Raw genomic sequence first — 21418 nt, 5'->3', positions numbered from 1 at the left:
AATTTTGTTTATCTTTTTGTGTTCTTTTTAGTCATACCTACTAACTTCTACTACTCTATGTAAAAATAACGAAATAAAATATACCACGTGTTTTTGTATTATTATTGGCTTATAGCGAACTCCGGGTATAACGAACCAGTTTTAGTTCATTTTTCAAGTTCGTTATATATGGGCTCAACTGTATCTCGCTCTAATGGTGCCGATAAGGATAAATTAATGTTTTAATCCCCGTGTCAGTAAATAGTGTTCTTATGATCCACCGAATGAGCTCACACACTGCTTATAATTTACGTAAGATTGATTTATATTTGATATCGTGTTTTCGGTGGAAACGGACTAAAATGGATGAAATTTGGTTGTCCACCTACGCTACTGAATTTTACGAAAGAAGGAACGAAGTCAAGAACGTTTTAACACAAATGTGAATAGTTTGGTCGGTTACGGTGAAACTTGACGCACTCACTTTAATGATATCATGTTCTATAGGTCGGTATATTTAATTATTGACTGTAGGCTCAAAAAAGCGCCATGCTTTGTTAACATTGTTCATACGAGCGCTTTTGTTAACAAACAAAACCGTTGAGTCCATTATTTATGGATTTCAAGTTGCTCGGTAGACCCTGGAGATTCGCAGTGCAGTTCAAACATTTCCTGGATTTTCCATTGAGAATGTGCCATTTTCTTTAGCCAACGAGAAAATGGGCTCACTTGAGCAAATGCGATCAATTTGGGATTTTTGCTGCAGTGAGGGCCAAAATTTAGCAAGTGGCTTTTGAGAGGAAGAATCTTCTCGAGATGCTCTATCGAAAAGGTTCCACTGATTATTGGTATATTTTTCGCTGTTTACGAGATATTTTGAAAAATGTCATTGTTGCCCTTAAAAGTAGCAATTTAGCTTGAGGCCTCAGCACAACATAATAAACCTCAAAACGCTCTATTGAAATAGTGCTTAGGACTTCTTCGATATTTTCGACGGCTTTCGAGATACCGCGTCTTGAACTTACCGTTATTTACTTGAGATATCGCGACTACAACCGCAATCAATTTCGCATAAGCACCAAATAGGGAAGCGTAGCGCTCGAGACGCTCTATCGAAAACATTCTAATGATTATTTCGACATTTTACCCCGTTTTCGAGATATAATAGAAAATGTTCACGAATGGGAAATTTTGATTGACGCCCGAAGATGCAGAGGTAGATCTCGAAACGCCTGATCAAAAAATCCCTTAGAATTATCCAAGATTTTCGACGGTTTTGGCGTTCGCTTTTCATACTTTTAACTCCGTTTGGGGGTTCGGGGTTTGACAAAACCCATAAAAACAGTTTCCCAGAATGTCCATCTAAAATATCTTAATGGCTGAAGAGATAATTAGAACCACTTTTGAAAGTTTTAGCTCCTCTCTCTTTAGAACTGCTATTGAAACCTCAACGGAAACAGAAAACTTTCCAGATGGACTATCGAAAAGCAACTGACTCCTGACTGAATTGAGCCCAAAACGCAGTTCGTTGAGTGGGCCTTCGAAATGATTCTTACAATGGATGGGAACACAAATCGTGAAATTTGGGGTGCAAAGCCGGCCGAAAAAACCAAAAATTTTCCTGCTGGAGGGTGAACAATTGTCAAAAGAAGCATACCTGTTGCCAATGATCATCCAGACTGGGTTTAGCCGTGAAGAAGCCGGTATCGTTAATGTCCTGCAGCTCCTTGAAGATGTCCACGCTGGGCAGAATATCCATGTCGGTCGGCGTAATCCAAATCAACAAAAATAAATGAAAACTCACAACAAAAACACTAAACTATAGAAAACTCCATCACACCGATGCGGCGACGTTCAATGGTCAACAACACTGAGCCGGCATTTCTCGTTTGTTTATTCTAGAGTAAACAGACCAGGCAGGGTCTGGCTGACTGGAAATAAGCGAAGAATAATCCAGAAGAAAAACCGGGGGTCGGAAACGGCCCAACAACTTGAGTAAAACTAGTCGAAGAGTGGTCCTTTGGCTTCGGCTTGCACGCACACTTTGACTCTGTGGAAAAACCGAACGCGTACCGCAGGAAAAAGCGCGTTTATGCCCGTCGCAGCAGGAAACTGATCGTAGAATCTAGCTCAGAAGCGAGTCCGACCACTGTGCTCAGGACTGGCGCAACTTTGATGGCCAATTTCACGATATTTGGGGCTGAAAAGTGCAATTTGCCGTCTCGTGACACGTCGCTTTGCAAAGGAGCCCACACGCTTCCACTTCGGATTCAGCAAGACTGCCGACAGAATCGTGTTCGAATGAGCAGACCGAGACTCGTGCTGCAGTGCCAGGCACTGATGCCAGCTTTTGCGCAATAGATTCGCTCCTTACCAAGAATCAAATTCGTCAACTTCAAAACAACTAATTCCTTAGATAAATTAATATCGCTGGATTAATTGCCGATGTCCTTTCAGGTGCACAGAATTTGAATTTTTTTTCCGACTGAGAACACCTGAGGCCATTTCCAAATTTACCTTTGAACTTGGCAATTTACTCACTTCATAAATAATCCTTCAACTAACAACTTTTCTCAGCGATGTGTTTTGTGCAAATCGTTTTTTATTGCGCTGAGCAGCTTTTTCCCCAAACCGGAAACGACGATCGCTTTCTCTGTCATTTTATGGAACAATAGTGAATGCGTGGAGAGTAATGGAAAACCACTTTTCCACAGCAAACACCGCTAAGCAAAGTTGTTAGTCAAGTGGGGCAACACTGCAGTCAGTTGCGCCTAATGATGAGGAATTTGGTCAAATTGGGGGTAAACTGTCAATGTCAGGATAGAACAAAATTTAACGCTTTTTGGGGCAATTTGCGCTTTTTTGGGCCAAATGGCAACCAATTGGCCTTCCTTGGTGATTGCTTCATGCAAAAACCTTCTTTCCATTTCCATTTACAGACCTTTCCAGCTTGTTGCCTATTTTCCATTTGAGAAGCTCCTCGATAAAGAAACTTGGTTCGCCACAATTTCCCCTTCAACTCACTGTCGTTTTCTTTCACCATCAACGTGAAAAACACTCGCATTCGCCGTTTTTTGCCCGTCCCTACTTTCACACTGGCTGTTCGCCATTGTCGACTATGGACTGCCAAACTGAGAAATTCTAGGGATTTCAGAGCGCGCCTGGTAACTTTCAATGCCGGTCATTTGGCGACAGTGGCTGCCAGTACAGTGCGCAAAGGCGCCCCTGTATGTTGTACTTGTAGATAATTGTCTTTATCGGCCAATAGCGCGATCAAAACCCAATCAATCAATATTTTTCTGTTTACACAATCTATTGATGTTATGTCGGTCGATTAAATAGCGAGCTAATAAACGCGGAAAGTGCCGGAAAATCGCTTTGAACGAGGTGATGTAAAGTTTTCCCACGACCAAGATGGCCGACACGTATTTTCAGGTGAGTTTCGGGCACTGGGAATATTCCCAAAGCGGCCCACATTGTCTTCAAGCCGATTCTGAGGCAACGGCTCAGAACAACCGCTCAGAAAATGTAGAGCGCCCCCTTCGTGCCATACCCATCACTGTCCATGGGAAATGGCAATGTTTATACCCAGCAAATGGTATTTAGGTTAGATTTCAATAATATGGGTAATTATGGGGTTTTACCTTGTCATTTGTATGCAATTCCCTGACCTGTTAAGGCAATTACACCATGAGATCCAAGCAAGGTCTGTTGCAATGGGTTTTCGACCGATTTGGACTTGATTCAATGCCCGCAACTCTTCAGGCTTCTGGATTATTTTCCACAGTTAATTACCCATCTGGTGGAGGTGTATTTTTATTAAAAATGCTGCATTTATTGCCGATTGGCAATGTTTAAAAATACACCAAAAAAGTCCATTGGGTATGGGTTTTGGCGCCACCCAAAAATCGTTACCATCGGTTCAAGGCGAGTCATTGGGCAGAAGAACAGCAGGCCAAACTTGTTTGGCTAGATTTTTTGCCATTCATTTAACAGCTAATCATCTGAAGGATTGTGGGTTCCAACAGCCAAAACGAACCCTGAGGAGACCACAACACATGCTCCTCGTCTATGACACTACACAAACAAACCCAAAGATAAGCCTTTGGATATTAATATCTAAATTGATAAAAACGAGTCATCATTCATGATTTAGTTCAAGTGTGCAACGCGAATTGTGTGAGGCTTCACGCTTTGTTCCATCCTATTTAATAAGCCAGTAAAATAGGCGCGGTCGGGGATACGTGCTTGTATTTCAAGGGATTCTATTCGGTCCCTTACCGTCTGATCTAGATGCAAAGGATTCTCGTATTAGGCCCCCATAATTCGCTGAGTCGACTCGGCGATTGGCTGGCCAAGTGAAAACCCAGTGGCCCAGATAAAAATTAATATATCTAATTAGCGGTAATTAGTTAGGCAGGTGTCTGTTAGTGCAAGCGGTTTCATTGTCTGTTTCGTGCGGTTCTTAACCCGAAAAAAACGAGCACTAGGACTATGCGGATAGTGCGTAGACAATGGAATACAGCACTTTGAAGAAGCGGCCCAAAGCCAAGGTCCAGAACCGGCTGGCCAAAGGCAGTTATCACACATGGGCCGGAAATGTGTCCGTTAATTGGGTGAGCTTATTTTCAGTCACCTGAAAAAACATTTCAAGTAGAGTTGTTTGCATCGAGTACCTGTTCCAATGATAAGATAGGACGTAATCCTCCTCATCACCGATTTGGCAGCATTCTTTCCCCATTAATAAGCGCGTGGATTCGTTTCTTTTCCCTAGCTGTTTCAAGGCCTGTCTCAGCGCAAGACTTCATTCAGTCTTCAGTCCTCTCAAGGCATTTCCAACATTTATTTCCCTGCTTGAAATGCACGGCGGATGTTTCGTTTATTCATTCCCTGCATTTTCTATTAGGCTCAGACGGAAACGGCCAGTACGGCCATTCGAGTCAGCAGGTGGGCTGCAGGATTTATGCTGGTTTTAGCTTGATGGTGAATTTCTGACTATTCCATAGCAGAAATAAAATCCTCATAATCAGCAAGCGAATACAATTTTCTCCGAATTCCGAACAGAGCTTGCAAAACGCGGTGTTTCCTGCGATCGTTGCGTTCATACCATCAATGTCCCATTTCCCAGCAGCATTCCTTTTCTGGTTATTAACAATTGGCCCATTGCATTGTTTACCGGCTTCCCAGTCGCCGTTCACTTTTCCATTCGTTCCAAAAACGCTTATTTTTAGACTTTATTGGTTTTAGGCTGCTGATGCTTGAGACAAAAAAAACTCGATTATTTTTGTTGATAGGAATTTGATCCTGACGTTTCACCAACACGCGTGGTTAGTTGTGGTTCGGCTACGCACAAACCTCTGAAGATGCTATCCATGCGTGCTAGCGAAACGTCAGGATCAAATTCCTATTTACGCCGCTCTAATAACCCGCAAAACACTCAAACGACTTATATGATTTTCTAGTTATTACACCGTCGTTCATAGAAACTTGTAAAATATCGAAAACTCGTTGGTTCTAATTCTCTACACACAACATGTGATGAGAAGTGAACCACCATCGATGTTCTCATTTTTAGAAAAGTAGAAAAATTACGATTTTCGTGTTATTAGGCTGTTATTGATAGAAATTTGGTCCTGGCGTTTCGCTAGCTTCTTCAGAGGCACGTCAGTGTAACTCGTCGATTCTTCGTATTGTTGGTTTACTTTTAGTAGTTTCTTAACGACTTTCATGTTTTTCTAGGGTGATTACATCAAACACCCTGTCGTATATGAGCTGTCGCACAAGTACGGCCTTCCGACCGACCACCTGACCGACTCCCAACTGCCAAGCAAGCTTGAGGAGCTCAAAGACATCATTAGGAGGTGATTTTCTATTAAACTTTAGTTATACCTTCACCCTCAATGCGCCGGTTTCTTTCAGAGAAATTCGAAAAGAACTGAAAATCAAAGAAGGAGCGGAGAAATTGCGCGGCGTTTCCACTGATCGCAAGTCGCTCAGTCACGTGGCCACCATTGTCAAGAACTCCAACTTCAAACTCACCGAGCTGAAAAATGAGCTCATCGAGCTGGAATCGCAAATTATCCTCACCCAGGGCCAGACTTCGCCCTCCACCAACGTTCTCTTCGCATCGAATGGCGGTAAGCCCTTAATAGCCTTAAATGGCATTTAGTGCGGCCGTTGAAGGCCAGTTGAAACGTAATCGGACGGGTATCTGCGAGCAAAAATTCACCGGAGGCAAAATCGGGCCTGTGGACCGGCCGGTCTGCGAAGGTCATTCAACTGGCCGTGAATGCCGCTTCGAAACGGTTCCACTCAAAACTGTTTGATACAGTTATTTTGATGTAAACTTTTGGCTTCTAGATTCGCTTCATCGGCTGGACAAAATGAGCCCGAACCACCTGAGCCGCATTGAGAACCTGGAGAAGCAGCTCAACATCGAGCTGAAGGTGAAGCAGGGCGCTGAGAACATGATCCAGAGCATTGGAACATCCCGTGACAAAAAACTGCTGCTCGAGGCGCAACAGATGCTGCAGGACTCCCGGAAGAAGATAGAATATTTGAAAATGAAGATCACCAAAGTGAGTGGGCGGGTTTGTCTTCTGTTGTCGAATGAGATGGGGAAATGTTGGTGCTTCCAGATGAAACACGATGTGGACTCGAAATCGCGCACCTCCGGCTCGGTGCACGATCTCACATCGAATGGGGGCGATTTTATGAATCTGGATCTGGAGCCGGTGCTGGACGAGCGGATCGAGGACTTGAAGCATCGGCTCCGAGTGGAGGCTGCCGTGGTGGAGGGCGCCAAAAACGTCATCAAACTGCTGCAGAACGGCACTAAAGAACGGGGCGAGAATCGCAAAGCTTTGCAAGAGGTCAGGTTTGATATGAGTCTATTTTTTTATTAATCTTTGGTCGGTCGCCCTACTCAGTATTGAAAAGTTCAGCATTCGATGCCCGCAATTGGGTTGAAGCGAGTTCAGCTAAACCTCTGCCAAACGAGAGTGAACTATTGAACTGACTTTCTTTGGCTAATTATAGATCTAACTGGCCTTTGTTTATGGGTTTATTTTCAATCTATGGCTTGATTGATTTTAAAGATTCACAGAGAGCATAAAACTACACCCACATGAGAGTGTTTATGGGCAAATCGGCTTGTCAGCACCGCGCTTAATTAGCGCCAGCAATGTTTGCTGTTAGAGTCGAGCATTTTTCCACAATCTGAATTTTTTCTGGTTTAATTATAACTTCGCCCAGATGTTGTGGAACTAATGGGGCTTGGCAGCGATTTAATTGTTGGCGTTTTGGCATCGTGAACAGTGGTTTAGGCGAGGGTTAAGCGTTTGATTCTTTTCCCTTGATACGCGTACGACTAGTAGTCGATCTAGAAATAGTTTTTCCACCGCGTCTAAGCGGAGTTTGTCCCAGTCGTAGTGCGGATTGCGACCATTCGGGTTAGAAGCGGCTGTCGAAAATAGCATTTGTTTACGCGTAGGAGTGTTCGGGAAGTGTTTCGCTCAAAAATCGTGGTCACAAAGCGAAGACGAAACCACCACAGGTGTATCTTTATGCGTGATAATCACGCAGGTCTTTGGCTGGATTATTAACACTCTTCCAGGTGTATGGCCTGTTCGCGGGCAGCTTTGCGGCCAAATTGGGTCAATTCCCGCACTGTTTTACATAAGTCCACATGTTGGTGGCCGCGCCTAAAAATAGTGGTTTACCTGTTAATCATAAACCGAGACAGTCGGCTATTATTGCAGTGATTTCGAAGCGCAACCGGTTAAAATTAGCCTGACCGCGTTTAGTAGTGGTGTTGTAATGGGGAGTCCGGACCATCTGTCGGCCTGACAATGCCCCACTGGTGTCCAGGATGAACCCGAGAGACCCCACGTCGCCGCCCACCCATTTTTCGGTTCATGCCGAATTTACCATCTCGCATCCAGGGGCGGACGACCCCAGGAATCGGCCCCGCACCAGCACGGATCGCGACGACGCCACTGGCGGTGTCCGCATGACCTACAGCTGGAATGAGCAGCCGCAGGATGCTCGACCGGAGACTTGGCCTACTAGCGCCTCAAACCAGTAAGTCGATTCTAGTGGATTCACTACATGGATGGGGAAAATGAACACTTTAACAGCGACAGTCCCAGTTCGGCACCAACTACAACCCCGCCGCGGCTGCAACCCCCTAGCGCTATGTTTAGCACCGACTATACCAGAGGGTACCAGAAAGGGAACATGTTCTTCACATCTACGCCGCCGTTGATCAGGCCGGATGAAGACGAGGCCTCAAAGGAGGCCGCAAAAGTGGCCTCTTCGCTGCCCCCAGAGCTAATAGGGCGCGGTCTCATCCACGACTCTTCGGGGTATGGCAGCGACTTGCTGAGCCCCAACTCAGGGGGCAGCCTGCCGCGCCGCCCCATGCCGCCTTTTGACCGCAAGTGCCGCAGCACGTGCAACATCACGCTCTCCACCAATTTGCAAGGTGGGTAACCGGCGCTGGTTGGCCAGGCTTTAACGGCTCTGGTTCCCTGCTGCAGGGCTGCACCAGTCGCCCCACTGCAGTCGCACGCAGAGCCTGCGTTGTCAAACCCCGTCCACATTCCTGCAGAAGCATTCGCAGCGGTTTTATGGCTGTGGGGACCCGTGGTGCCACCACTGGCACCCCAATGAGGACTGTTGCAAAATTCCCGCGGTTCCTGAAGGTAGATTGATGAATAGTCCACGTTAAAGAACACACACACAAACACACACACACTAGTATCCCAAATTGATTCAAATTGACGTAAAGATGTCTTCAAAAACAGATCAATCTGAAAGCGTTTCCATTGGTGGCAGATTTTAGACATACGTCCGATGCCGAGTGTTTGGAGAGCGTTCATAAAAAAGTGCGGACGTATTAAATGACTCCTGACAGGGCGTTCAGTAAGAACTGACCTGAGACAAGGAAAGACAGACTCCTTTGCATGGGGGGAAAGAACGACACTACAGTTGTTGATAAACAAACTGACACCGGGTCGAATAAACCGCACCCGCTGTTTTCGTTTATGAACCCGCTCAATTCGAAAATGTTTACATTTCTCAACCTAACACGACGTCGGACGAATTGACAGAGCATCCGACCAATAGAAACACTTTCTTATCTTCCGGACTTGCGCGACTTTTGAATCAGCCTGAATTGACATCAATCCAACACTAGTGTGGTTACGTAACGCTTTGCAGAAGCGCCACTTTTGCCCACAAATGCGCCCTCTAAATCGGGGACGTCCAAAGCGCCGATGCAGGAGAAAAAGGACGCTTCGGTGCAGACTTTCGAAATGGTGGATAAATGCACGTCGCCATTTTTGCGCATGAACAGTACCGACTCGGTGGATAGCAGAAGCGTCCGCAGGTACCAGCGCAGAGGCCTGACGGAACCGCTGCGCAAAAACACATCGTCCATTGGGACCTTCACGCCGGACAGTCTGGACAGCATGAAGGTACCGGGCTGTGCCCCAAAAGCCCCATTTACCTAATGGACAGTTTCAGTCGAGCAAGCGGTTGGCCAAATCGCCGAAGTTGCGCCGATCCCCCAAAGAGAATGTTAAGGAACAGTCGCCAGCCGATTCAAAGTCGAGCGATCCGCTGAAGAAGCCGCGAACCGTGCACATCGACGTCTACTGCACGGGGACTGAGATGGAGTCGAATGCGAGCAGTGAGTCGAGCGATGAGGGCAGCAAAAGCGCCAGCACGCCTCAGACGGTGTTTGAGAACGACAAAATGCGGGTTTGTGCCAAAAGTCGACGTTCTCAGGCCGAGGATGACCGGATGGTGATTGCAGGTGACGCATCGCAAGGCTGATGAGCGCGATCTGCCTTTCTACCTGAAAAAAGCGGCCGATTTTCACCAGGAAGTCCCCTTTTCAATGGGAAGACCCTTGGAAACTCACACCTCCATGGAGAAGGAGGAGTCCGACGATGAAAACTCCAGCACGGCCTATCCCTCCAAGCTCAGCTCTTACTCGAACATTGGTAATTTGCGAGCGTTGTTGCATGAACTCCTGAAGATGATGGAATATTGTTGCAGGCGATTTTTCCGCTAGCGTATCCAGCGTGCCGCGTTCCTGGACCAGCTACTCGCTTTCCAGCTGCGCCATTCCGGAAGACTACGACTCAGTAGCCAACACCAGCTGGAAGGACACATTTTCGGACATCGACAGCCTGATGATGAGCCGATCCAGCATCGCGCCCACTGAAAGTTTGGATTTCGTGCCTCGCAGGCGATTGGAGGCCGCCCAGAGCATCGATGAGGCGCCGGAGTTTGAGCGCAAAAACTTGCTGGACACCTCCAGCGTGGCCAGCGTCCAGCCGAGCGATAGTTTTGAGTACGCCGACTCTGAGGACCGGCTCCGCATTCGACAGATGGAGGAAATGTGGAAGAATCGCGGGTAAGTACCGGACGGCACGCGAATTTTGAAACTCATGGAAAACTGTTTGTCATGTTTGATGCAGGTCGTCCAAGTCGCTGAAATCGCCGCTCAGCGAGCGGAAGTTGCAGATTCAGCAGGAGCGAATGCGGGAGTACATCGAGAACAAAATGCGGGCAAAGAACAAGTGGGATTCGAAGGACAGCGACAGCAACGACTCGGACGATTCGGGCAAGGGCTGGACGTTCATCAAGGGCGATGTCGCCCCCTTGCCCAAACCGGCCAGACAGAAAAGCCCCGTCAATGCCCTGCCCAATACAGTCAGGGACGCTTTTATCCGATCGGTAAAGTCCTGCGAACCAGTTCCAGTGGAGGCCAAGCGGCCGAAGGAGCCGGCCAGGGAAGATCAGGGCTCTTTAAGCGACTCCAGTCCGACTTCGCAGTCGCCCAGCGCGATCACCTTGAGGCAGCGGCTCAGTGGCGATCCAAACCTGCGGTCGCCTTTTATGATAGTGCCGGGAATTTACACGGAGCCGCGCTCGATTGCTCGCAAGTTCGGCACTGTGGTCAGTGTTATGAAAAAGCCGGGCCATCATGTGGGGCCGGCCAAAAATCCCGACTGTTTATGCGAGCATTGCCAGTCGTACTGGCATTCGGTGGGCGGTCGGAATAGGACGCGAAGCGTCGGCGATCCGCCCAGTGGCCGCTACATCCAAAACTGGAAAGATTTTCTCGAGCAGAAAGCTCGCGACCCCGACAAGCCTGAACAGGCGCTTTATTCGGATATCTAGATTTAGTTTCTACACGCGCGTTTGACCTTTTTTGTGCTAGATTTTTGTTTGATTGGGTTAGTGCGGCGACCAAAGATTGCTCGCTTTTATTTGAACGCATTTGTGATTATTCTCTTAATGTCCAGGCCCAGGAAAGTTTGCGCGCCAGCAGCATGAAGCTGGACCTGCTGCGAAAGTCGCTGGAGCAGCGCAAGGCGGAGCTGCCGCCCGATTCGCCCATTGCCGCCCAGCTGAAGGAGGAGCTGGCCAATGCGCCCACTTCCAGTCCAGCATCTGTCCACTACACCAGCTTGCAACCTTTTACAGTGCGGAGCGAAAGCAACAAAATGCACAATGCCATGAGCACCTTCAATCGGTGTGCTGCTGTTACTGGTGAGTTTTCAGTTTATTCTGGTTGTTTGAAGATTTATTCAGTTTTTATTTTTAACTTATAATAACCATTTAAGGTACCTTGGAAGTGAGGCTAATGGGCTGCCAAGATCTACTAGAAGAAGTCCCTGGACGGCCGAAAAAGGAGTCGGACGGCAGCTCCAGTCCAATGGATTTGAGATTCTTCAAAAAAGGTTCTTAATCGTCCTGAAGCTGCGCTTCAGGCGGGGCTAATCCCGGTCGGTTTTTCAGGCGTGACCGGCAGGAGTTCCTCAAAAAGCTACAGCGTGAAGGAGGACGTCAGCGACGAGATAATGGCTCTGTTGAAGCTGGACAATAACACCGTGGCGCAGACCAGCTGGAGACAGTGCTCGCAACAGGTATAAACATGTCGGCAACAACAAGATGTGAATAAGCGGTAAAAGGCGACGCTTGCAGGCCTGGGACCAGCGATTCTCCATAGAGCTGGACAAGTCCAGGGAGTTGGAAATCGGCGTCTACTGGAAAGACTGGCGCTCGCTTTGCGGCGTGATTTTTCTGCGGCTCGAAGAGTTCATCGATAATGACCGCGACGGAATGGTGTTGCATCTGGAGCCGCAAGGCCTGCTTTTTGCCGAGATTAAGTTCCTCAACCCGATGATATCCAAGCGGCCGAAACTGCAAAGACAGAAGCGCATCTTCAAGCAGGTCATGCCCAGGGCCAAGCAGATGAACATCAACATCGTGACGTGGGGTCGATGGATGAAACAGTCGAACCGCGTGCCCAGCAGGCAGAATCTGGCGCCCAACACGCCAGAAATCGCCGAATCGGTATGCGAAAGTCGACGGATTGTCCACAGCTGGCTTACCATTGCGCTTACCGTGTTGCAGAACGACGCAACCGTTGTGGAGGACAAGCCGGAGACTCCGGGGGAAACTCCCGATCCGCAGTCCTTCGGTTTGGGCGGGCAGCGCCCGTTAGGGCTGGCAGTGGCTTTGCCCATTCCGCCGCCCAAAGTGCCGCCCACCTTCCAATCGCCTTCCACTCCTTCCCCACAGGGTCCATCGCGCGACTGGGTGCTGGTGCCGCCCTACCCCGACGGCACCCCGCCGCCCATCGCCAAAAAGCGAACTGAGGCCCCTTCAGTGCCCCCGCCGCCCGTCCCACCCAGGCTGGATCCTGAGGTAAGTCAGGCCACATTGTTTTCCACTACTGTACAGGGTTGTTCCATATAGGAGGCAGGAGGATTAAAATCACCTCTCGATCTTTCAAAATAACAAAATAAAGGAGCGAGTTATAATGAATAACCCTGCATATACAGGGTGAGTTTGGGCTCAAATCAGGGTGGAAATGTACAAAGAATTGCACGTTTGAATGATCTACTCAATGAAACTCACCCTGTATGTGGGAGTTGTGTCCAAGGGCCAGGATTTGATTAAGTGTGTCACCCGGTTTTGAGGGCCAAGGGCATAAAAATGGCGACGAAATGGGGAAAGGTTTGACACTTTTGTGAGCTGAGTTTAGTTTATATGAAAATAAGTTTCAAAACTCCAAGTGGGGCTCTAAATTCACCTCACAATACTGCAAGGCTGACTATGTCTGCGCAAATGCTCACCACCGATTGAAAAGGGGTGGTGTAAGTGAGGCACTTAAAAGAGTCCCCCCAGTACATTTGTAGGTTGTTGAGGCTCTGTAATGTGTCTAGAGGTAAAAGGACTACCACCTCCACTCACACCCACTTTACATTCACACTGACACCGTAATGTACTTGATTTTTTCTAGACTAGTTCAAGTAGTTTTTGATTGTTTCGGAAGGGAAGTGTTTCAAGGTGGTTTTTTCGCTCTAACGTCCCACAACGTTCCTCCCTTTGTTAAAACGAACAATCGTGCTTCGTGTTTGCAGAGCGCCGCAGCTCTTCGCGAATTTGACTTTCTGGAGGATGAACAGGAGGGTTGTAGGGCACGGCCCGGGCCCCTCCTCATTCCCTCTACTCCAACCACGCCCATTGTCGTCTTCCCCAACGACTTCGTTCTCCCCAGTCCCCAACCGCTGATCGAATTTCCTGACGACGAGGTACTGAGTTTGTTTGTTTTCTTTTTGTGTTTGTTGTGTTTAACGTGTTCCATATCCCCAAACTGGCCCCTCCCTCCCATCCTGCTTGGTAACGCCCACTACTTATGTACGCACTAATCAGCATGTGGCTTTTAAGTGGGGGATTAGTGAGTAAATTAATCGGGTCTTGAGCCATGAACCTACACAACTACTAACACACACAGGGTGTTCCTCTATATCAGCCCCATAGGCTGGGGGGGTAGTTATTTAGTTAGATGAGTTAAATAACTGCCCCAATGGCAGGTTGGATTAGGGCTGAAATTGGGTTGGTTTTAGCCGTCGTTTGAGCCAGTGGCGCGCCGCCCAGTGGCTCGCGAGGTTAGCTACCGAGACAGCGCCTACGAGTCCCGAAGACAGTCGCAAAGTCTGCCCCCAACCACTACGATGTGTTGCGATCACTTCCGACTGATCAGCGTTTTGGGGCGCGGTCATTTCGGCAAAGTGATCTTGGCCCAGTACAAAAACACCGGCGAATATTTCGCCATCAAGGCCCTGAAGAAGGGCGACATCATCGCTAGGGACGAGGTCGAGTCGCTTCTGTCCGAGAAGAGGATTTTTGAAGGTATGGGCGGTTCTTCATAGTGTGGGTTGGGAGGACCTGAGTGCGGTTTTTGTTTTTGTGCAGTGGCCAACAGTATTCGTCACCCGTTCTTGGTGAATCTTTTCGCCTGCTTCCAAACGAGCGCCCACGTGTGTTTCGTGATGGAATATGCAGCAGGAGGCGACCTGATGATGCACATCCACGCCGATGTTTTTAGCGAGCCTCGTGCTGTTTTCTATGCCGCCTGCGTCGTTTTGGGACTGCAGTATCTGCACGAGAATAAAATCATTTACAGGTAAAGTGTATCTCGAATCTTCAACGGCGTCTGGATGGGTGTAAGTGGCCTGTTGATTGCAGAGACCTGAAACTAGACAATCTGCTCCTGGACACTGAGGGCTACGTGAAGATCGCCGATTTTGGACTGTGCAAAGAGGGCATGGGCTACTTGGACCGGACGGGCACTTTTTGCGGCACTCCCGAATTTTTGGCCCCTGAAGTCCTAACCGAAACGTCGTACACTCGCGCCGTGGACTGGTGGGGATTGGGAGTGCTCATTTTCGAGATGCTCGTCGGGGAGGTTCGTGCCGTGTAAAACATCGCTGTTTTTAGCTGATTGAGCTGGTTTTTTTGGAATTTTAGTCGCCGTTCCCTGGAGACGATGAGGAGGAAGTGTTCGACTCGATAGTGAACGATGAGGTGCGCTATCCCCGGTTCCTGTCGCTGGAATCCATTGCGATCATGAGAAGGGTGAGTTGATCCGTTGAGGATTTGGGCGATTTGACTCAGCGATTGTTTGCAGCTACTGCGCAAATCCCCGGACAGACGGCTGGGGTCGAGTGAGCGCGACGCAGAAGATGTGAAGAAGCAGGCGTTCTTCAGGCACATCCAATGGGAAGAACTGCTGCATCGCAGGGTGCCGCCTCCTTTTGTACCCACTGTGGTAAGTACCTACCATCGACCGGTAAATTGCTTTAGCGTTCATACTGTGGAGGTTTTTGCTGTATTGACGATGAACTCGCGTTTAAACTACGACAATTTGCGTATTTTTGTGCAAACCCTCCATGAGTGTTTCAATTGAAGCCCTTTCCATCCTGTTCCTGCTCCTGCTTTGTCTTGGGTTAGCCGAAGATCATTGATTGTTGTTCTCAGCATTCCATGGAGGATGTGAGCAACTTTGACGAAGAATTCACATCGGAAAAGGCGCAACTGACGCCTCCAAAAGAGCCGCGGCCTTTGACCAATCAGGACCAGAACCTGTTCCGAGACTTTACGTACATCGCCGATTGGTGCTGACCCAGCCATTGGAAGCGAGTGAAAGCCAGAAATTCAGTTGCCAAATTTGAATTAAGCAAATGATGCAAAAAGCGCATTGTTACTGGTTGGACGTTTGGTCTAATTAAAGCTAACCCGGAGTGAATGATCCCAATCCAGCAGCTTGGATTGGATGGTGAATCAACAATAATGATGACCACAGAGTATTCGATGCACTGTACATTTTTCAATAATTATCGTAAGGAATCGTTACTATATTTTATAAGTGAAAGTGCCTGTTGGAACGTGTATGCTCACTTTTTTGTATATAGATATTTGCTACTAACATGTAGGGTAGAGGAGTATTTTCCGGCGCTTTAATACATATCGTCGTTACAGTTTAATTTATATTTATAGCGGTAAGCATCACTAAAATAAGCCCACATTGTTATGAGAGATTTAACATAAACGGTATATTTATGCGAGTTCATTTGTTGTTTTTCCGTTCCCCCAGTTCGTCTTGGAAGCTGTGGATTGTAAATTGTTCCCTAATCCTATACTTTCCTTAATTTAGGCGCACATGCAAATGGACCCTAGTGTTCTGCGGAAAAATGACGGGAGTAGCAGCACAGCACAGCCATGATGTTGCGCAGCAATTACCGAAGAAGACAGCATTCAATGTAAGTAGCTCTAATTTTTTCAAACATATTTTGCCATTTTGCTGTCGCACCTGCAGACGGCTACCGAACCGTCCGGACAAAACGCCTGATAACCCGCATATCATCGACTATTCATCATGTTTCGCTTAATTTGGATTGCGAAGAAGGATTTAATGAGAAACAAATTCGAACAAAAACACCCTTGTTAACGGGCTGTCTGAAGCGTTTATTTAAAGTAACTTTGGTGGTTCGGATCACAAGAAATGAGCAAATTAATTCAAAAACTGACACATTGCGCGCACGGCTTTATCAACTACCTCGTCGAGGCTACAGTGCAGGAAAGCGGCCGAATGTAGATGGTCCTACCACAGTCGGTTGTGGAAAAACTTCAAGTCGAAATAGCCCTCATCGGTCAAGCCTTGCGTGCCCAGGTCACGCGGCGTCATTAACCCGGCCGCTTCCGGCCCCGGACTCTTCGAACCCCTTCGCTCCATCTCCGGCGCAACGGTCACCTTCTGAATTTCCTCCTCAATGAGCCCATCAACAGTCTGATCCTCCTCTTCCGGCTCGCTCAACTTCTCCTCGGGCGGCTCAAAGTTGAGCGAGTTGGGCCTGTCTGCTTTGGGCGTGGCCTCGTCACTGCAATCGGTTTAACAAGTACTGGCTAAGAATTTTGGATCGGGAGCATGTGGTGGTTACTGGGAGGCGATTTGGGGCCTGCGAAATAATAACAAAAAAACGGGCATGCCTTCAACGATCACACAAAAATAAACTGTAAGCACCAACCTAGCACGGGAATTTGAGGATGTGTTCGAGGAACTAGTTGCGGATGATTATGGGCGGTCTGGCTTGCGCAGGGATTTGGCTGGAAACGCGTTTAGATTAGGACACGTGAGGACAGGGAATCGGGGGGCTTACAAGTGTTGGGGCGGATAGCCTTTGGAGAGGTCCACTTCCGATTGTTGGCTCCTTAAAAAAGCCTTTCGATTATCTACAGTCTGCCAAAGTTTACTTTGGAGCTCTGGCCCGGAATTACCTTGCTGGGTCCCTGGGCATGGACAACTGGGGGCTTTCCGTAACGTAGCTTTGGATCACCCGGTTAGTGTTTTGGAACTCTGGCCTTCCATCCATGTGCGTTTGACTCGGAATACTCGGAGGCGCCTGGCCTAGGCTGCTTAGCAAGTGAGCGCTGGGCGCCTCGATTGGTTGCCCAGAAGGCTGGGCTTGGTAGGATTGGGCCGCTTGCCCACTGTGCGCGGGCAGCGAAAAACTTGCGTCATTCCTCATTGGCTGAGCAGGCGGCGATTGGTAGTGGTTGTCGCCCATCTGGTTAAAACCTGCTGAATTCCCTACAGGGGGATTGTCCACCCCCACTGGTTGGTTGCCCTCAGTGGAGAAGCCCATTTGCTGATTTGTTTGAGTAGAAGGCGCACCTGGGTAGTGCTGGCCAGCGCTTTGAGGCGTCAGCCCAGGTCTACCCAGCTCTCTTGACTGATCCGCTTCTTGGGTAGGGCGAGTTTGGTAGTTTTGCTGGCTCATTTGACTAGAATGCGGAGCTTGTTGGTATTGCGGCATCGGAAAATTTGCCTCGTTCCTCATTGGCGTAAACTGAGTAGCACTTTGAGGACTGGCCACTCCTACTGGCTGATAAGGGACGGACTGATTCGCTTCTTGGGTAGGGCGAGGTTGGTAGTTTTGCTGGCTCATCTGACTAGAAGGCGGAGCTTGGTGGTACTGCGCTGTGGGAAAATTTGCTTCGTTCCTCATAGGCGGAAACTSAGTAGCACTTTGACGACTGCCCACTCCTATGGGTTGATATGCGCCCGATTGATTGGCTTCTGGAGTCGAGAGCGTTTGGTAGTTTTGCTGGTTCATTTGACTAGAAGGCGGAGCTTGGTGGTACTGCGTTGGGGAAAAATTTGCTTCGTTCCTCATTGGCGCCAACTGAGTAGCACTTTGAGGACTGTCCGCCCCTACTGGCTGATAAGGGACGTACTGATCCGCTTGTTGGGTAGGGCGAGTGTGGTAGTTTTGCTGGCTCATTTGACTAGAAGGCGGAGCTTGATGGTACTGCTCTATCGAAAAATTCGCTTCGTTCCTCATTGGCTGATAAGCGCCGGTTTGGAAGGTTTGCTGGTTCATTTGACCCGGAGCTGGGACTTGGTAGGATTGCTCAGATTGCTGAGGGGTAGCAACATTTATTTCGTTCCCCATTGGCGTAAACTGCGAAGCGCTTTGAGGTGCCCCCAGTCCTAGTTGTTGATTGGTTTGGAGCACTGGAGTGGCGGCCCGAGGTGCTGATCCGAAATATGCCAGACTCTGAGCACTTGGTGCCGTTTGGGCAACGGGCGCAGAGACTGAGCCGTGTAGGGCGTGGGCCCCCTTTCTGAGACTGCCGTCGAAAGCCTGCGGAATCAGAGGCGCCTTTGCCCTTACTAGGGGGCGATCGTAGTCGCCTGCAGCCGCTTGCCCATAGGCATTGTAGAGTGAGGAGGGATAATTGAGAGGAACGTTGGGTAAACTCTGACTGGTCTGGTAAGCGTGCCTTTAGGGAGGAAAACGTGCATTCAGCAAGCATTTCACAGAGGCTTCTCGAGCGAAAGTGAGCAAAGGAGGGAGGATTAAGCAGCATGTTGACTTACCCAGTGGGGTCTTTGTTGCGATGAACAACAGCCGAATCGTTATGGATTATCTGGAAAAGCGACCGCATTAAGGGCATGTTAAAAGAAAAGGGCGGTTAGAAAAGGATTAGTGATTAGTGTACCTGGCCCATGCTACAAGGACGATGGGCGGCTCCATAGCGCCCATACGTTTGTGATGGGAGGATGCTGTTGCCCCCCTGTTGCAGCCCATTGGCCGACTGTTTTTGAGTGACCGGGTTACTGTTAGGGGATTAGAGTTAGTCGCACCAAAAGCTGGACTTTCGCTTAGACCGCCTACCTTTTGTCCACATCCACATGGGCCGGAGTTTCGTGCGTCTTGGGAAAGAACCCATCGTAAACCACATAGTTGTTCATCTGTTTTACCGGTGCACTCAGCCCGTAATGCTTGCTGAGAAACCCGAGAAACTTGTCGCTCGGCCGGTCTATCGCCATTTTTTCCGGCTCTATTTGCTGCCTCTGAAACCATGTGAGTGGTTCGTCGAAAAAGCCTCAATCCTGCTCAGAGTTCACTCACCTGAAGCATGTGCTCAAAGAGGCGCCTGCCTAGTCCGGTTCTTTGACGCGATTCGTGGATGTAAAAGTCCAAAACGCATTGGGGCGACACTTGATAGTGTTGCCCGTTTCGGTCAAAGACGTACAGGCCCTTTGTGCCGGTTTTAAGCATTCCGGTCACTGCGCCCTTGCCACTGGAAACCCAAAAATTACATCAGAAACTGGGTTTTGCTCATTTTGCCCGCAAAATTTCCTTCAGGGTTCAATGGCCGATGGCCTGGTTTCCCCATTGTTCTATGCGGGAAATTATCAGTGATATGCAGTGAAGTGAAGCACCCATAAACGGGCCACTTACCATGCTGCAGGTGGCGTGAAGATGAGGCTGAGGAATCAATGAACCTCCACGCAATTTGCATTAGAAATTCATGCTTGTTGCGTATCTAATAGATTTTAGCAAGCAGCACGTGAGAATTGAGCCAAAACCCCCCAATATGAATGGTAAATATGCGGAAAAAAATATTTACTTGTTGGCAGTGGGATCCATCAAAAGATACAATTTATACTCGGAATTCCGCAGTCGATCAGCAGTGGTGATGGGTTTGGAAAGGCCCTGGGCATGGGCAGAGGCTTCGCCAATCGCATTGACAATCTGGGACATTTTCGACTGGACATCCCTGGAAAAAAACGATCAGTATTTCCAATTTGGCCACAAAAATAGCCGCAATCGCGCTTGAATTATTGATGAAATCGATGGCCAGCTGGCAGAATTTCCGACGGTTTAATTATTAATTTTTTCTACTGAAAGGCGAATTGACTCGGCCATCAGTTACGTTCGTGTGTTTAATCAACTAAACTCATTTATATGCAGCGAATGTTTCGTGCCAAGATATTCATTATATCTTGAGCAACAACTCAACTTTCGTGTCAACTTCAACCGCATGCAAGTCCCTGTTTTCGGGCCCTAAACGACCAGTTTTTTGCGCCTTCAAAGCGGCGGTTAAATGGTTGGGATTCATATCAACATACCATGGCCATATAGGTGGATTAATGCATCACCAGACCAGACAAGGTGCATTTGCGGCGCACATTCGAACGGCAAATGTTTGCCAATTTGGTTCCTGCATGGCTGGATGGGCAAAAACGGACCTAAACTGGGTTAATGGCATTTTAGGTTTATTAAACAAGGAGTTCGGTTGACTGCCAAAATCCCGTTCCGCCCGAGAAATTCCGCTTTTCTTAATGCAGTGTTTCGTGGACTTTCTGTTCTCGCTTTGCTACAGTTATGAAAATAATCAGCGCAATTGAAGGCGCAAACACCAATTAATGCAGAACAATTGGATTGAATCTTCAGCTTTCTATTTTAAATTAGATGTTTTTTCAGCCCTGCTGATGGTCGCAATTCGAAACTTTCAACTCTTCGTATTTTTCCCAATTAGGAACAGAATTGACGGCAATTGGGTTCATTGAAACTGGATATTTGGTCTTTAATTGCTTGAAGATGGCGGAAGTTCATCGATACTTTCAACTCTGCCAACGAAATTTTCTAGACGTCTAAAGGATGATTTGCTCTACTTATGCAAAAATCCAAAATTTTCCACCGGTTTTCGTTTATGAGAGATAAATATTTTGGTAAATCGATGCAAAAAGGCGTTTTTGGAGTCGTTGATGTGTTGTTAAAAATGTGTCTAAAATCGCTTGTTGATGACGGAAGTTCGAAATTTTTCCCTTTGCTAAAGCGCATTTTCATTCACAATGCGCAAGATCTTTCAGAAACTTGCTTCCATCCACTGCTGAGAAACGGCCGTTTTAAGCCAGCAGTCGCAAAAGGCTCTTAAAACGTTCCATCGCACTTTGAAGATTTCTCAAAAAATTCCTGATGATGAGGGCGCGTTGATATTTTCAAGACTTTTAGAGCACGCTTTCTTCGATTTGACGCAAAAACCCCTAATTGTCTAACGTTTTTCATTTCGGAGAATTGAATGGTTTAAATACTCGCTGCGCACCTGCTAACCAAAATACTTGACAAGATTTTGAAAGAGATTTTCGAGGCCATTCCTTGAAACTAACAAAAGTGACAACATTAATTATTTTTTTACAAACTTCTTTTTGGGTATTTCGCCTCAAAAATGTTTGTCTTTAAAAAAGACAGAATTTCCTCACGTCTTTTATTACAGA

The 21418-nt window shown here is 47.8% G+C and overlaps 3 protein-coding genes across 5 annotated transcripts in view; 1 reads left to right on the top strand and 2 right to left on the bottom strand.

The window, feature by feature from the left end:
• The window catches only part of LOC109541802 (Krueppel-like factor luna), a 149479-nt gene extending 147158 nt beyond the window's left edge, over positions 1-2321 (bottom strand). Inside the window, exon 1 of the mRNA XM_019910769.2 lies at positions 1637-2321. Within this exon, the coding sequence (XP_019766328.1) occupies positions 1637-1738 (102 nt within the window). The 5' untranslated portion in view covers positions 1739-2321. The remainder of the gene's footprint in view (positions 1-1636) is intronic.
• An 838-nt stretch (positions 2322-3159) lies between these two features.
• Positions 3160-15914, top strand: LOC109541702 (serine/threonine-protein kinase N-like). The gene is made up of 25 exons (XM_048669882.1): positions 3160-3414; positions 5719-5840; positions 5899-6116; positions 6340-6557; positions 6618-6851; positions 7802-8061; positions 8118-8464; positions 8520-8684; positions 9202-9458; positions 9502-9744; positions 9800-9989; positions 10045-10405; positions 10470-11172; positions 11301-11547; positions 11622-11738; positions 11797-11924; positions 11983-12354; positions 12415-12708; positions 13428-13598; positions 13914-14199; positions 14263-14473; positions 14536-14755; positions 14818-14925; positions 14978-15118; positions 15328-15914. Exons 1-25 carry the CDS (start codon positions 3394-3396, stop codon positions 15469-15471), a joined length of 5778 nt encoding a protein of 1925 aa, XP_048525839.1. The 5' UTR covers positions 3160-3393; the 3' UTR covers positions 15472-15914.
• A 359-nt stretch (positions 15915-16273) lies between these two features.
• Positions 16274-21418, bottom strand: part of LOC109541846 (chromatin modification-related protein eaf-1) — a 6824-nt gene continuing 1679 nt past the window's right edge. The window contains exons 3-11 of one of the 3 annotated variants that reach the window (XM_048669615.1): positions 19768-19917; positions 19266-19437; positions 19029-19207; positions 18853-18970; positions 18731-18780; positions 17125-18633; positions 17007-17057; positions 16875-16953; positions 16274-16805 (exon numbers count right to left, since the gene is read on the bottom strand). In XM_048669615.1, coding sequence (XP_048525572.1) covers positions 16908-16953; positions 17007-17057; positions 17125-18633; positions 18731-18780; positions 18853-18970; positions 19029-19207; positions 19266-19437; positions 19768-19917 — 2275 coding nt within the window. In that variant the 3' untranslated portion in view covers positions 16274-16805; positions 16875-16907. Of the gene's footprint in view, positions 16806-16874; positions 16954-17006; positions 17058-17124; positions 18634-18730; positions 18781-18852; positions 18971-19028; positions 19208-19265; positions 19438-19598; positions 19918-21418 lie in introns of those variants that run through there. The other 2 variants (XM_048669617.1, XM_048669616.1) reach the window with 2 other exon arrangements.

This window comes from Dendroctonus ponderosae, unplaced genomic scaffold, assembly GCF_020466585.1.
Source record: "Dendroctonus ponderosae isolate FM_Combo_2020 unplaced genomic scaffold, Dpon_F_20191213v2 Dpon_F_20191213_9, whole genome shotgun sequence".
Classification (NCBI taxonomy): domain Eukaryota; kingdom Metazoa; phylum Arthropoda; class Insecta; order Coleoptera; family Curculionidae; genus Dendroctonus; species Dendroctonus ponderosae.
The sequence above is the reverse complement of the archived record's forward strand: the minus strand, read 5'-3'. Positions and strand labels throughout refer to the sequence as shown.

Bases quoted from the DNA above. Each gene is read 5' to 3' on its own strand.
- LOC109541702 (XM_048669882.1), top strand. From the start codon at position 3,394: ATGGCCGACACGTATTTTCAG. The intron at 6,558-6,617 runs GTGAGTGGGCGG...TGGTGCTTCCAG, and splicing joins TGAAAATGAAGATCACCAAA to ATGAAACACGATGTGGACTC. The intron at 8,062-8,117 runs GTAAGTCGATTC...ACACTTTAACAG, and splicing joins CCTACTAGCGCCTCAAACCA to CGACAGTCCCAGTTCGGCAC.